Here is a 16,607-nt window from a genome sequence, read left to right on the forward strand (position 1 = left end):
ACAGATGTAATGAAGAGACTGGGAGAGAGATGTAATGAAGAGACTGGGAGAGAGATGTAATGAAGAGACTGGGAGAGAGATGTAATGAAGAGACTGGGAGAGAGATGTAATGAAGAGACTGGGAGAGAGATGTAATGAAGAGACTGGGAGAGAGATGTAATGAAGAGACTGGGAGAGAGATGTAATGAAGAGACTGGGAGACAGATGTAATGAAGAGACTGGGAGAGAGATGTAATGAAGAGACTGGGAGAGAGATGTAATGAAGAGACGGAGAGAGATGTAATGAAGAGACTGAGAGACAGATGTAATGAAGATACTGAGAGACAGATGTAATGACGAGACTGACCTGTACTCATCCTCTCCTCCAAACTGGCAGTACACTTGGTGTTGAGGTCATCACTGGCAGGCCCACCATCTTGGGTAGGCTGCATCTTGTCCCCCTTGGACTCCCCTAGATAACTGTCCACACTTGTGTGGCTGATCTGATCAAACTCACTACCAGAGTTGGAGTAGATGGAGATACTTCTGCGTCTAATGGCTCGCCTGAACTGAGCTACCCCAATGATAACATTGCGAATTTTCAACCACCTTAGACGACCTTTGGACTGCGGAGAAGGCCATTTTGCCTCAAGCATAACCTGTTATAGATGACATTCAATAGAAAGTTGGAGGCTGAAATAAATAAAATCACAGTCCAACATGTCAACTATAATGGAGAATAAATGTTACCTTATTGTAATAACCATAAGTGATAGCATTAGGCTGGACTCCATTTTTCTTCATCTGTGAGAAAACCTGGACAGCTAAACCAGGTTTGTTGTACTGGCCAGCTAGTTGCATCAAGACACGATAGCACAACTAGGGACAATTTAGAGACATGTTAGGTACAACTACAGACAATTTAGAGACATGTTAGGTACAACTAGGAACAATTTAGAGACATGTTAGGTACAACTAGGAACAATTTAGAGACATGTTAGGTACAGCTACAGACAATTTAGAGACATTTTAGGTACAACTACAGACAATTTAGAGACATTTTAGGTACAACTACAGACAATTTGGAGACATTTTAGGTACAACTAGGGACAATTTAGAGACATTTTAGGTACAACTAGGGACAATTTAGAGACATGTTAGGTAGAGCTACAGACAATTTAGAGACATTTGAGGCACAACTAGGGACAATTTAGAGACATTTTAGGTACAGCTACGGCCAATTTATAGAGATACAAGCTGTCCCGGCCAGGCCTGTACTGGCCTCTGTGAAAAACCTATCTGTAAAGGACTTGTGTGTTTATTAAGCAGTATATAATTGGCATTGCTCGAGTTTACGAAATATATTACTTTTCCAATTTACCCTAACCACAACCAACCAAAACCAAAATGAAAACACACCCAAACAAAAACACAAAGATAAATCCAAACACAAACATAAACGTAAACATAAACACAAACCCAAAAACAAATGCAAATACAAACACATAAGGCAACGCAAACAAAAATGCAAACGCAAACACAAACTTAACCGCAAACACAAAAGCAAACACAAACAAAAATCCAAATGCAAACCTAAATGCAAAATAATAGTGCTCACAATAGAACCCTGTCGGGGCGCCGGAGGACGCACGGATTCAATTTAGTTAAGGACTATAGTAACCTTTTTTATCCAAAGTCTATAGCACTGTTTAAAATGAATGTATGCACCATAGCGCCCAAAGGATAGCCCAGGCGTCAAATTGAACCCTGCTGAGGCGTCAGCAGACGTGCCTGATTGAATTTAGTGAATGACTATAATACCACAAGCTTGTACGCAAACCAAAAGTTAGAAGTAAACATAAAGGACATTTAGGAGCGGCTTCTAAACTGTTACAGATTTTTTTTTAAATTAGTAAACAGTACGTTCTGTGTATAAAATAAATAAAAGGCAGCCTTTAAAATATCTGTTTTACCTACCACATAGCACTTTATCCATCCATGCTAATTATAATGATTTTTTTCCAACACCAAAACAAACTAATAAAAAGTATCCCCCCCCCCCCCCCAATGTAATGTTTTTTTAAAGGGAAGTTGTTTGTTTTATCTATCAAGGGAAGTAATAGGCTATAAAGGAAGTAATTTGTACACTTTTAAAATTCTTGTGAAGAATGATACATTTACTTTGACTATTCTACATGACGTTAATTAAAATGCCTTTTTTATACAAAACCATCCATGTTAATTTTTAAAAATTATTCATTTGTAGAATAAACGCTTTAAGAATATTACACTACGGCGATCAAGTAGAGTTGTTTACTATGTGCTACTTTTGCCAAGGGTCCATCCTCTGTAGATTATAGGCACAACTAGGATTAATTTATAGAGACATTTAAACAGCTATGGACTTTTGGCACAATTAGGGACTTTCAAAGTGGCATATTAGATAAGTCAATGGCTAAGGACGCTCAATAGGCACATAATTGGCATTAGTATAGAAATTTTATAGAGACATTTGAGATTTTAAAAACCCCACAAATATAAATTTGTACCTCGTCCACTGTGATTAGCTTAGCTTCTTGCATCTTTCTTAGAACAGCAAATCCAATTTTTAGAGCTTCTATTTTCTTGGGGCGAGCCTGGACAAAAGCAGGGAACACAACAAACCAGAGGCTGTAGCAGTAGCTGACCAGACACCTGATGATATATCCAGAGATAGTATCATAACCTACAGCAGTACTAACACAACCTATAGCAGTACTAACACAACCTACAGCAGTACTAACACAACCTATAGCAGTACATACACAACCTACAGCAGTACAAACACAACCTACAGCAGTACAAACACAACCAACAGCAGTACATACACAACCTACAGCAGTACTAACACAACCTATAGCAGTACATACACAACCAACAGCAGTACTAACACAACCAACAGCAGTACTAACACAACCTATAGCAGTACAAACACAACCTATAGCAGTACAAACACAACCTATAGCAGTACAAACACAACCTCCATAGCACAACCTACAGCAGTACAAACACAACCTACAGCAGTACAAACACAACCTACAGCAGTACAAGCACAACCTACACAGCACAACCTACAGCAGTACAAACACAACCTACAGCAGTACAAACACAACCTACAGCAGTACAAACACAACCTACAGCAGTACATACACAACCTCCACAGCACAACCTACACAGCACAACCTACAGCAGTACAAACACAACCTACAGCAGTACAAACACAACCTACAGCAGTACAAACACAACCTACAGCAGTACATACACAACCTCCACAGCACAACCTACACAGCACAACCTACAGCAGTACAAACACAACCTACAGCAGTACAAACACAACCTACAGCAGTACTAACACAACCAACAGCAGTACTAACACAACCTATAGCAGTACAAACACAACCTATAGCAGTACAAACACAACCTATAGCAGTACAAACACAACCTCCATAGCACAACCTACAGCAGTACAAACACAACCTACAGCAGTACAAACACAACCTACAGCAGTACAAGCACAACCTACACAGCACAACCTACAGCAGTACAAACACAACCTACAGCAGTACAAACACAACCTACAGCAGTACAAACACAACCTACAGCAGTACATACACAACCTCCACAGCACAACCTACACAGCACAACCTACAGCAGTACAAACACAACCTACAGCAGTACAAACACAACCTACAGCAGTACATACACAACCTACAGCAGTACAAACACAACCTACAGCAGTACCTACACAACCTACAGCAGTACAAACACAACCTACATCAGCACAAACACAACCTACAGCAGTACATGCACAACCTACAGCAGTACAAACACAACCTACAGCAGTACAAACACAACCTACATCAGTACCTACACAACCTACAGCAGTACAAACACAACCTACACAGCACAACCTACATCAGTACAAACACAACCTACATCAGTACCTACACAACCTCCAGCAGTACATACACAACCTACAGCAGTACAAACACAACCTACAGCAGTACAAACACAACCTACATCAGTACAAACACAACCTACAGCAGTACAAACACAACCTACACAGCACAACCTACAGCAATACAAACACAACCTACAGCAGTACAAACACAACCTACAGCAGTACAAACACAACCTACATCAGTACAAACACAACCTACAGCAGTACAAACACAACCTACATCAGTACAAACACAACCTACAGCAGTACAAACACAACCTACACAGCACAACCTACAGCAGTACAAACACAACCTACAGCAGTACAAACACCACCTACAGCAGTACAAACACAACCTACAGCAGTAAAACACAACCTACAGCAGTACAAACAACCTACACCAGTACAAACACAAGCTACAGCAGTACGAACACAACCTACAGCAGTACAAAAAGCACCTACAGCAGTACAAACACCACCTACAGCAGTAAAACACAACCTACAGCAGTACAAGCACAACCTACAGCAGTACAAACACAACCTACAGCAGTACAAACACCACCTACAGCAGTACATACACAACCTCCACAGCACAACCTACAGCAGTACAAACACAACCTACAGCAGTACAAACACCACCTACAGCAGTACATACACAACCTCCACAGCACAACCTACAGCAGTACAAACACAACCTACAGCAGTACAAACACAACCTACAGCAGTACAAACACAACCTACAGCAGTACAAACACCACCTACAGCAGTAAAACACAACCTACAGCAGTACAAACACCACCTACAGCAGTAAAACACAACCTACAGCAGTACAAACACCACCTACAGCAGTAAAACACAACCTACAGCAGTACAAACACCACCTACAGCAGTAAAACACAACCTACAGCAGTACAAACACCACCTACAGCAGTACATACACAACCTCCACAGCACAACCTACAGCAGTACAAACACAACCTACAGCAGTACATACACAACCTACAGCAGTACTAACACAACCTACAGCAGTACAAACACAACCTACAGCAGTACAAACACCACCTACAGCAGTAAAACACAACCTACAGCAGTACAAACACCACCTACAGCAGTACATACACAACCTCCACAGCACAACCTACAGCAGTACAAACACAACCTACATCAGTACAAACACAACCTACAGCAGTACAAACACAACCTACAGCAGTACAAACACCACCTACAACAGTACATACACAACCTACAGGATTACAAACACAACCTACATCAGTACCTACACAACCTACAGCAGTACAAACACAACCTACACAGCACAACCTACATCAGTACAAACACAACCTACATCAGTACCTACACAACCTACATCAGTACATACACAACCTACAGCAGTACAAACACAACCTACAGCAGTACAAACAGCACCTACAGCAGTACAAACACAACCTACAGCAGTACAAACACAACTTACAGCAGTACATACACAACCTACAGCAGTACAAGCACAACCTACACAGCACAACCTACAGCAGTACAAACACAACCTACAGCAGTACAAACACAACCTACAGCAGTACAAACACCACCTACAGCAGTACATACACAACCTCCACAGCACAACCTACAGCAGTACAAACACAACCTACAGCAGTACAAACACAACCTACAGCAGTACAAACACCACCTACAGCAGTACATACACAACCTCCACAGCACAACCTACAGCAGTACAAACACAACCTACAGCAGTACAAACACAACCTACAGCAGTACAAACACAACCTACAGCAGTACAAACACAACCTACATCAGCACAAACACAACCTACAGCAGTACATGCACAACCTACAGCAGTACAAACACAACCTACAGCAGTACAAACACAACTTACAGCAATACAAACACAACCTACAGCAGTACAAACACAACCTACATCAGTACAAACACAACCTCCATAGCACAACCTACAGTAGTACAAACACAACCTACAGCAGTACAAACACAACCTACAGCAGTACATACACAACCTCCACAGCACAACCTACAGCAGTACAAACACAACCTACACAGCACAACCTACATCAGTACAAACACAACCTACATCAGTACCTACACAACCTCCAGCAGTACATACACAACCTACAGCAGTACAAACACAACCTACAGCAGTACAAACACAACCTACATCAGTACAAACACAACCTACAGCAGTACAAACACAACCTACACAGCACAACCTACAGCAATACAAACACAACCTACAGCAGTACTAACACAACCTACAGCAGTACAAACACAACCTACATCAGTACAAACACAACCTACAGCAGTACAAACACAACCTACATCAGTACAAACACAACCTACAGCAGTACAAACACAACCTACACAGCACAACCTACAGCAGTACAAACACAACCTACAGCAGTACAAACACCACCTACAGCAGTACAAACACAACCTACAGCAGTAAAACACAACCTACAGCAGTACAAACAACCTACACCAGTACAAACACAAGCTACAGCAGTACGAACACAACCTACAGCAGTACAAAAAGCACCTACAGCAGTACAAACACCACCTACAGCAGTAAAACACAACCTACAGCAGTACAAGCACAACCTACAGCAGTACAAACACAACCTACAGCAGTACAAACACCACCTACAGCAGTACATACACAACCTCCACAGCACAACCTACAGCAGTACAAACACAACCTACAGCAGTACAAACACCACCTACAGCAGTACATACACAACCTCCACAGCACAACCTACAGCAGTACAAACACAACCTACAGCAGTACATACACAACCTACAGCAGTACAAACACAACCTACAGCAGTACAAACACCACCTACAGCAGTAAAACACAACCTACAGCAGTACAAACACCACCTACAGCAGTAAAACACAACCTACAGCAGTACAAACACCACCTACAGCAGTAAAACACAACCTACAGCAGTACAAACACCACCTACAGCAGTAAAACACAACCTACAGCAGTACAAACACCACCTACAGCAGTACATACACAACCTCCACAGCACAACCTACAGCAGTACAAACACAACCTACAGCAGTACATACACAACCTACAGCAGTACTAACACAACCTACAGCAGTACAAACACAACCTACAGCAGTACAAACACCACCTACAGCAGTAAAACACAACCTACAGCAGTACAAACACCACCTACAGCAGTACATACACAACCTCCACAGCACAACCTACAGCAGTACAAACACAACCTACATCAGTACAAACACAACCTACAGCAGTACAAACACAACCTACAGCAGTACAAACACCACCTACAACAGTACATACACAACCTACAGGATTACAAACACAACCTACATCAGTACCTACACAACCTACAGCAGTACAAACACAACCTACACAGCACAACCTACATCAGTACAAACACAACCTACATCAGTACCTACACAACCTACATCAGTACATACACAACCTACAGCAGTACAAACACAACCTACAGCAGTACAAACAGCACCTACAGCAGTACAAACACAACCTACAGCAGTACAAACACAACTTACAGCAGTACATACACAACCTACAGCAGTACAAGCACAACCTACACAGCACAACCTACAGCAGTACAAACACAACCTACAGCAGTACAAACACAACCTACAGCAGTACAAACACCACCTACAGCAGTACATACACAACCTCCACAGCACAACCTACAGCAGTACAAACACAACCTACAGCAGTACAAACACAACCTACAGCAGTACAAACACCACCTACAGCAGTACATACACAACCTCCACAGCACAACCTACAGCAGTACAAACACAACCTACAGCAGTACAAACACAACCTACAGCAGTACAAACACAACCTACAGCAGTACAAACACAACCTACATCAGCACAAACACAACCTACAGCAGTACATGCACAACCTACAGCAGTACAAACACAACCTACAGCAGTACAAACACAACTTACAGCAATACAAACACAACCTACAGCAGTACAAACACAACCTACATCAGTACAAACACAACCTCCATAGCACAACCTACAGTAGTACAAACACAACCTACAGCAGTACAAACACAACCTACAGCAGTACATACACAACCTCCACAGCACAACCTACAGCAGTACAAACACCACCTACAGCAGTACAAACAACCTACGCACTACAAACAACCTACGCACTACAAACAACCTACGCACTACAAACAAAAAAAAAACTTACTTTGCCCATAGCTTTGGATTGCCCACCTGTTGCTGAGCTACCTGCAAGCAAATTTTACATGGACATGTTAAACATGGATACATTTCATATGGACATGTTAAACATGGATACATTTCATATGGACATGTTAAACATGGATACATTTCATATGGACATGTTAAACATGGATACATTTCACATGGACATGTTACACTTGGATACATTTCACATGGACATGTTACACTTGGATACATTTCACATGGACATGTTAAACATGGATACATTTCACATGGACATGTTAAACATGGATACATTTTACATGGACATGTTAAACATGGATACATTTTACATGGACATGTTAAACATGGATACATTTCACATGGACATGTTAAACATGGATACATTTCACATGGACATGTTAAACATGGATACATTTCACATGGACATGTTAAACATGGATACATTTGATATGGACATGTTAAACATGGATACATTTCATGTGGATACATTTCAAAAGGATAACAAACTAAAACTATCTAGTGTGTTTGAAGGTAATTTCCATGTGAAATGTATCCATGATATATGAAGGTAATGTCCATGTGAAATGTATCCATGATATATGAAGGTAATGTCCATGTGAAATGTATCCATGATATATGAAGGTAATGTCCATGTGAAATGTATCCATGATGTATGAAGGTAATGTCCATTTGAAATGTATCCATAATGTATGTAGGTAATGTCCATGTGAAATGTATCCATGATATATGAAGGTAATGTCCATGTGAAATGTATCCATGATATATGAAGGTAATGTCCATGTGAAATGTATCCATGATATATGAAGGTAATGTCCATGTGAAATGTATCCATGATATATGAAGGTAATGTCCATGTGAAATGTATCCATAATGTATGAAGGTAATGTCCATGTGAAATGTATCCATAATGTATGAAGGTAATGTCCATGTGAAATGTATCCATAATATATGAAGGTAATGTCCATGTGAAATGTATCCATAATGTATGAAGGTAATGTCCATGTGAAATGTATCCATAATGTATGAAGGTAATGTCCATGTGAAATGTATCCATAATATATGAAGGTAATGTCCATGTGAAATGTATCCATAATGTATGAAGGTAATGTCCATGTGAAATGTATCCATAATGTATGAAGGTAATGTCCATGTGAAATGTATCCATAATGTATGAAGGTAATGTCCATGTGAAATGTATCCATAATGTATGAAGGTAATGTCCATGTGAAATGTATCCATAATGTATGAAGGTAATGTCCATGTGAAATGTATCCATGATGTATGAAGGTAATGGTTAAAGTGAAGAACCTTTTGTGCAGATTTGACTTCTTGCTTTGTTCTCCTGGCTAGTGGGCTGTTGGGGCAAGTTGCTTTTGTTGGTACAGGCAACACTGACTTCTTGTTAGCAAGAAACAGCTCTTGGTTCAACTCAGGGAAGCCATTGTAGCTGCGAGAGTCAACAAAAACTACACATATATAGACATTGTTTGGACATATTAACACATACATGAACAGAGACATTTTTGGACATATTAACCCTTTGAACCCAGGCCTCCCTGGCCTAATTTCTCCCATTTCCTGAGCTAACAGGCCCAAACCAATTTTCTCTTATCTACTTCTAACTTTGCCTATAACTTCTGAATGGTTTGAGATAATCAAGCCAAATTTTGCATCAAGGCTCAGTATAGAACAACAATTCAGCAATAATAATTATAACCGAATAATAAAATAATAGATTTGTTGTTGTTGTTGACAATGTGTTTCACACAATGCAAACACTTTCACTTTCAACTTTCCCCCAAAGTCTATTTTTAGAATTATAACCCCGCACTTTAAAGACATGTTTTATTCAGTCCACTGCTAATTATATTTAATAAGACGGTGTACCAGCCCCTAGGACTTTGACACTAGATCATCGGGCTGGAAAATTGACTTTTCAGACATATATGCCTAATTTTGAAACTGGTTTACCAGCTTGTCAGGCTCAAAGGGTTAAGGAGATATGCGCCTTAAAAAAAAAATCCCAAAATTTCTTGTTTTTTGTCATGATGACTTTCTTGTACTTTTGGATACTTTGTCCATTTTGTGTTAAGAAAATAATAACTTTAATGAGAAAAAAATTATTTTTATGTGTTTAAAATACCATTTTTAAGACCCTATTAATTAAAAAATTATTTTTCCCAATCTTACAATCTCTATTTGAAAAGTTTTATATCCGTCATCATATTGTATTTGGCATCATTGGAAAGCTGGATTTCGCATGTATTTGATAACCTTAATTTCCATCATCTCCGAAACACCCAAAGCTTACAATCGGCTTTGCAGTTTACACAGATATGGTATTTTCATGATCTCCTTTTCATTACTTTTGGCTGTTTTTCTCAGTTTGTAGGTTTTTAACACTTAAAAGCCTACTTCTTTTTACTTTCTCGTACACAGAGTATAGAGGAAGTATTGTTATCGTGCACAAAAATCACATGAAATTTTGACAGTTTTTACCCTTTTACACCTCAGTACTTATTTGTAGATTTGTATCAACTTTTCAGCAATTTTTGATAACCGGAAGTGGAACTTTATCAAAAGCCTATAACTTGAGTACTGTTTCAGTAGATCTAATTATCTGCCTTCTGTCAAATGTTGAGTAATTTCCGTTGACCGGAAGTATAATTTAAGCAATTTCTGATTTCTCAAAAAATGAATGTGAATTTATAAAGTACTAATAATATTCCGCACTATTATACACATTTTGTTTGGCGTCCACTTGGTGTGCAATTCTTTTTTCTACAAGATTCTATTCTATTTTTAAAAAGTTTAAGTAATTAAAAATGGATTTAAAATGTTGTCTATATTCCGAGTTGCCATCCTCCGTAGCGTTATATAAGAATATTTGAGAAAGTTTACCCTTTAGGGGAGATCACTCCCTGTTTATTTATTGATTTAACAATGCCAACCAAATTTTCAGTACTTGTTCTTCAGGCAAAAATACAACTTTTATTGTGGGGGAATTGTGATGGCTTTCATAAAAAAAACTATTTTGTAATTAATATGAAATTTTGAAACTTTTGAATTCCAAAAAGGGTACAATTTATTTGACCTTGTAAAATTCTTACTGGTAGCTATTTCAAAAAGTTGTTGTGACAAAAGTTTTAATATATACTGAAATATAAGCAGTTTAAATTTGATTGCTATAAGTGCATAAATAAATAAGCCTTAGCATTTTTAAAAGTACTGAAAAATGCAAATTGGCAGAGGTTCTTTTTTGGGTTTCCATGACAAACAAAATTGTTTTTAACCCTTTTTTTTTGCTGTTTAATACTTACTTTCATGTGCCAAACATGGTAACAGAATTCAAAAGGCTTTAGATCTTAAATTGTAAAAAATAGAAAAAAAAACCAGCATATCCCCTTAATAGATATATTTTTTGGATATTAACACATACATGAACAGAGACATTTTTGGACATATTAACAGATATATTTTTTGAACATGTTAACAGATAAATTTTTTGGACATATTAAACACGTACATGAACAGAGACATTTTTTGGATAAGTTAACATATATTTTTGGACATTTTAAAAACATACATGAACAGAGACATTTTTTGACATATTAACAGATATATTTTCTGGACATGTTAGCAGATATATTTTTTTGACCTATTAAACACATACATGAACAAAGAAGAAAACTCTTGGGACTTAACCCCCCCCCCCCCCCCCACCCCACTTATGCCATAAATGTGAATAATTATTGGGATAGAGAAGTGATGGTAATTAGTTAAATATTTTTCCACTAATTTTTGCTTAACATAGCAACACAGCTGTCTTACAGCAATGAGGAAATGATGATTTACCTGTACTTAACTCCTTCAGGTAAATTTACTGGCTCTGGCGGCATTATGAACACTGTTCTTTCACTGAAAACATAAGAAGAAGACATTATATTTAACATAGATGAAACAACAAAAAGTAAAATTTTTAGGGCAGTTTATTTCACTAGTCAAAAATTTTGTAGTTGAATAATTGAAATTTTAAAAATTGGCCAAAAAAAGAATTGGACAAGTAGAATTTATAATAATCTTGAGAGACTGTGAAATGAAACATCACAACTGCAAACTAGAACTCATGTAAAAATTGCTGACCTACCTCATCTGGCTGTTATCAATCTCAATCAGTTTTGGTGTGTCACTAGTTTCATCAACCTGGACAGATACATAAGACAGTAACATGACAGTGGTCTCAAGAGTAGGACAGTGATGTCAACAGTAGGACAGTGATGTCAACAGTAGGACAGTGATGTCAACAGTAGGACAGTGATGTCAACAGTAGGACAGTGATGTCAACAGTAGGACAGGGGTGTCAACAGTAGGACAGTAATGTCAACAGTAGGACAGTGATGTCAACAGTAGGACAGTGATGTCAACAGTAGGACAGGGGTCTCAAGAGTAGGACAGGGGTGTCAACAGTAGGACAGGGGTGTCAACAGTAGGACAGGGGTGTCAACAGTAGGACAGTGATGTCAACAGTAGGACAGTGATGTCAACAGTAGGACAGTGGTCTCAAGAGTAGGACAGGGGTGTCAACAGAAGGACAGTGATGTCAACAGTAGGACAGTGATGTCAACAGTAGGACAGTGATGTCAACAGTAGGACAGTGATGTTAACAGTAGGACAGTGATGTCAACAGTAGGACAGTGATGTCAACAGTAGGACAGGGGTGTCAAGTGTAGGACAGTGATGTCAACAGTAGGACAGGGGTGTCAACAGTAGGACAGTGATGTCAACAGTAGGACAGTGATGTCAACAGTAGGACAGTGGTCTCAAGAGTAGGACACGGGTCTCAAGAGTAGGACAGGGGTGTCAACAGTAGGACAGGGGTGTTAACAGTAGGACAGTGATGTCAACAGTAGGACAGTGGTCTCAAGAGTAGGACACGGGTCTCAAGAGTAGGACAGGGGTGTTAACAGTAGGACAGGGGTGTTAACAGTAGGACAGGGGTGTCAACAGTAGGACAGGGGTGTCAACAGTAGGACAGGGGTGTCAAAATTACAAGCTAGACAATGACTTATTGAAATTTAATTTTTAAAAATGTATACAAAAAGAAGCCAAACCTTCTCTGCACATTCATCAAAGAAAGCAAGACTAGCATCTTTATCTGACACAAAAGATCTTTCCTCGATAAAGCGAAAAAACATCTGTGTATGCATCAATTGGGAGAAAAACTTGGTGTTGGCCTTGTCTCGGCTTTTAAGAAATCCTGCATGTACAGTAAACATTTACAGATGGCAGAGGCATACACAGGTTTTCGGGTTAGGGGGGGAGGGGAGAAAAAGGCTATATATTTATATATTTATTATATATATACCCCCCCCCCCCCGTAATTGACCGGGGGGGGATATAACTCCAGGGGTTATATATGTATATATATATATATATTTATATATATACTAGCTGTATGACATTGCTTCGCTAAGGTGAAAAATACATTCAAACATTACTCTGTAAAAAAAAAGAACACAACACTAAGTAGGCCCACAACAAAACAATGTATCACACAAAACAAAATACAACACAAAATACACACACAACACAACCAAAAACAAGCAACGCAATAGAATCTGTTTTGTAGTCTTTGTAAAACAAAACAATATGACATAATGGAATATTAATAAAGGCAACCAAACCACAGTAGGGGAAATAACCACTGTTAATATAGATATGTAATGAGCTGGTAAGTAGGTCACCAACAAGTTCTATGGCTCATGCAGGTTTTAATTGAGAAATAGAACTGGTTGGTGACCTACTTACCAGCCCTATAGGTCTACACATTTAATTGTAAATTTCAAATTCTACCGAATCAATAATTATTTAAACATTTCAGTTGTAGTTGCGTATCACTATTTATTTTTACAAATAATTATCATTAAAAATAAAAAATAAAAACCCACGTTTTCTGATTGAACTAAAAAGTAGAAAATAAATGCTATACATCACAATAATGCAAGCGATCACTCTACTATAAGCGATGAAAAAGCCTCCAGCATAAATGATAGATAGCTGAATTGAGCCTACAGCATAAATGATAGATAGCTGAATTGAGCCTCCAGAATAAATGATAGATAGCTGAATTGAGCCTCCAGCATAAATGATAGATAGCTGAATTGAGCCTCCAGCATAAATGACAGATACCTGAATTGAGCCTCCAGCATAAATGATAGATAGCTGAATTGAGCCTCCAGCATAAATGATAGCTGAATTGAGCCTCTAGCATAAATGATAGATGGCTGAATTGAGCCTCCAGCATAAATGATAGATAGCTGAATTGAGCCTCCAACATAAATGATAGATAGCTGAATTGAGCCTCCAGCATAAATGATAGCTAAATTTAGCCTCAAGCATAAATGATAGATAGCTGAATTGAGCCTCCAGCATAAATGATAGATAGCTGAATTGAGCCTCCAGCATAAATGATAGATAGCTGAATTGAGCCTCCAGCATAAATGATAGATAGCTGAATTGAGCCTCCAGCATAAATGATAGATAGCTGAATTGAGCCTCCAACATAAATGATAGATAGCTGAATTGAGCTAGACAACTCAAGCAAAGACCACAATTGTGAATTAGATCATTATTGACGGTCTATATACAGCACGAATAGCACAAACAGCAGATGCCTTAAAGTGGACAGGCACAGACAAAAAAGCGCTTTGCACACACCTGTGCTAAGCTCGGCGCCGCTAAGTAAGCCAAGACGTAGGCTATAGAGTTGTCTAAAAATGTGATATTCAGGGTACATAGAATGACAGTTTTTCAGTAACGTGTTGTTGTTGTTTTTTTGTGTGTTGTGGAACTTGGTTCATATTTAACTTTATTTAACGTATGCTACTGACAGATGGATATCCAAAGTCATGTTGAATAAACATTTATAGATGGATTTCTAAAGATCATGTTCAATAAACATTTACAGATAGATATGTAAAGATCATGTTCAATAAACATTTACAGATGGATATGTAAAGATCATGTTCAATAAACATTTACAGATGGATATGTAAAGATCATGTTCAATAAACATTTACAGATGGATATCTAAAGATCATGTTCATTAAACAAGTGACCTACATATAGATCTAATCTAAGCAGACAAAATTACCCTGCATATCAAATAGAGATGAAGCATCAGTAGTGCGGCTGTTAGGCTGTTTCATTATTGGATTCAGGAAATTTTTGTAGTCTTTCAATAAGCAAGCTGTGAACCTTAGAAAAACTTCCTGGATTGCAAACTCAAGCTGCATCTGAAATGACAAGCCCATTTTTTAGGTTTTTTAAGGAGACATAATCAGACAACTATACTTGTGATCTAGGATCTACTTAAATGTGATCAAAGACAATGAAACTAACTGCAGTGATGCTGATGTCATACTACTCACATCTTGTTTTTTCCGTCTAAAATCCAAATCAAAGTGTGTCATCTCCAGAGAGACTTCATCATTTCCATGTTTATGTACACTGGGTTGGCTGGCTTCTTCATAAAGTTTAGACAAACTTTCTAGCATCACTCTACTGGGCTTCTGTCAAATGGGAGATAAACTTATTTAAGCATCACTTTACTGGGCTTCTGTCAAATTGGAGATAAACTTATTTTAGCATCACTTTACTGGGCTTCTGTCAAATAGGGGATAAACTTATTTAAGCATCACTTTACTGGGCTTCTGTCAAATAGTGGATTTGTAAGCTTGTGTAACATACAATACACTAGACCATGTAACATATAAACAATACACTAGACCATGTAACATACAATACACCAGACCATGTAACATACAATACACCAGACCATGTAACATACAATACACCAGACCATGTAACATACAATACACCAGACCATGTTACATACAATACACTAGACCATACACTAGACCATGTAACATACAATACACTAGACCATGTAACATACAATACACTAGACCATGTAACATACAATACACTAGACCATGTAACACTGGACAGTAAGCCGCTACTCATTCTATAAGTTAGCAGAATTGGACATTTCAAATGTTGCCTCCACTGCTCACCGCCCTGCACCCAGCCCTATCAACACACAGGCAGCAAAATTTAACTTCACCATCACCCAAAAATAAATAGGATTTTGGAAGAATATTTGAAAAACTCACCTTAGGCAAGTTTTTAAAACTCAAAGACTTTTTGTCTTCAGGTCTGTGCATTAGAAAAAATGTCAGAACATTAAAAATTATACATAAAGCACTCAATAACTTGATAAAAAAGAATGAGGTGATAAGTCCATTCTCTTAAAATCATGTCTAGATTTTATATATATATATATATATATGTTGCTGATGTTTTTGTATATATTTAT

The 16,607-nt window shown here is 38.3% G+C and overlaps 1 protein-coding gene across 10 annotated transcripts in view; it reads right to left on the reverse strand.

The window, feature by feature from the left end:
* The window catches only part of LOC131955149 (C-myc promoter-binding protein), a 62,504-nt gene that overhangs the window by 26,776 nt on the left and 19,121 nt on the right, over window positions 1–16,607 (reverse strand). For all 10 annotated transcript variants that reach the window (XM_059319192.1, XM_059319175.1, XM_059319183.1 and 7 more), the window contains 11 exons: window positions 16,405–16,447; window positions 15,661–15,801; window positions 15,384–15,525; window positions 13,342–13,487; window positions 12,378–12,433; window positions 12,086–12,148; window positions 9,539–9,677; window positions 8,211–8,251; window positions 2,529–2,673; window positions 730–858; window positions 347–638 (listed from right to left, as the gene is read on the reverse strand). In XM_059319192.1, the coding sequence (XP_059175175.1) occupies window positions 347–638; window positions 730–858; window positions 2,529–2,673; window positions 8,211–8,251; window positions 9,539–9,677; window positions 12,086–12,148; window positions 12,378–12,433; window positions 13,342–13,487; window positions 15,384–15,525; window positions 15,661–15,801; window positions 16,405–16,447 (1,337 nt within the window). The remainder of the gene's footprint in view (window positions 1–346; window positions 639–729; window positions 859–2,528; window positions 2,674–8,210; window positions 8,252–9,538; window positions 9,678–12,085; window positions 12,149–12,377; window positions 12,434–13,341; window positions 13,488–15,383; window positions 15,526–15,660; window positions 15,802–16,404; window positions 16,448–16,607) is intronic.

The sequence above is a fragment of the Physella acuta genome, unplaced genomic scaffold (genome assembly GCF_028476545.2).
Source record: "Physella acuta isolate Inbredline_101_S28 unplaced genomic scaffold, ASM2847654v3 ptg000079l, whole genome shotgun sequence".
In the NCBI taxonomy this organism is placed as follows: Eukaryota; Metazoa; Mollusca; class Gastropoda; family Physidae; genus Physella; species Physella acuta.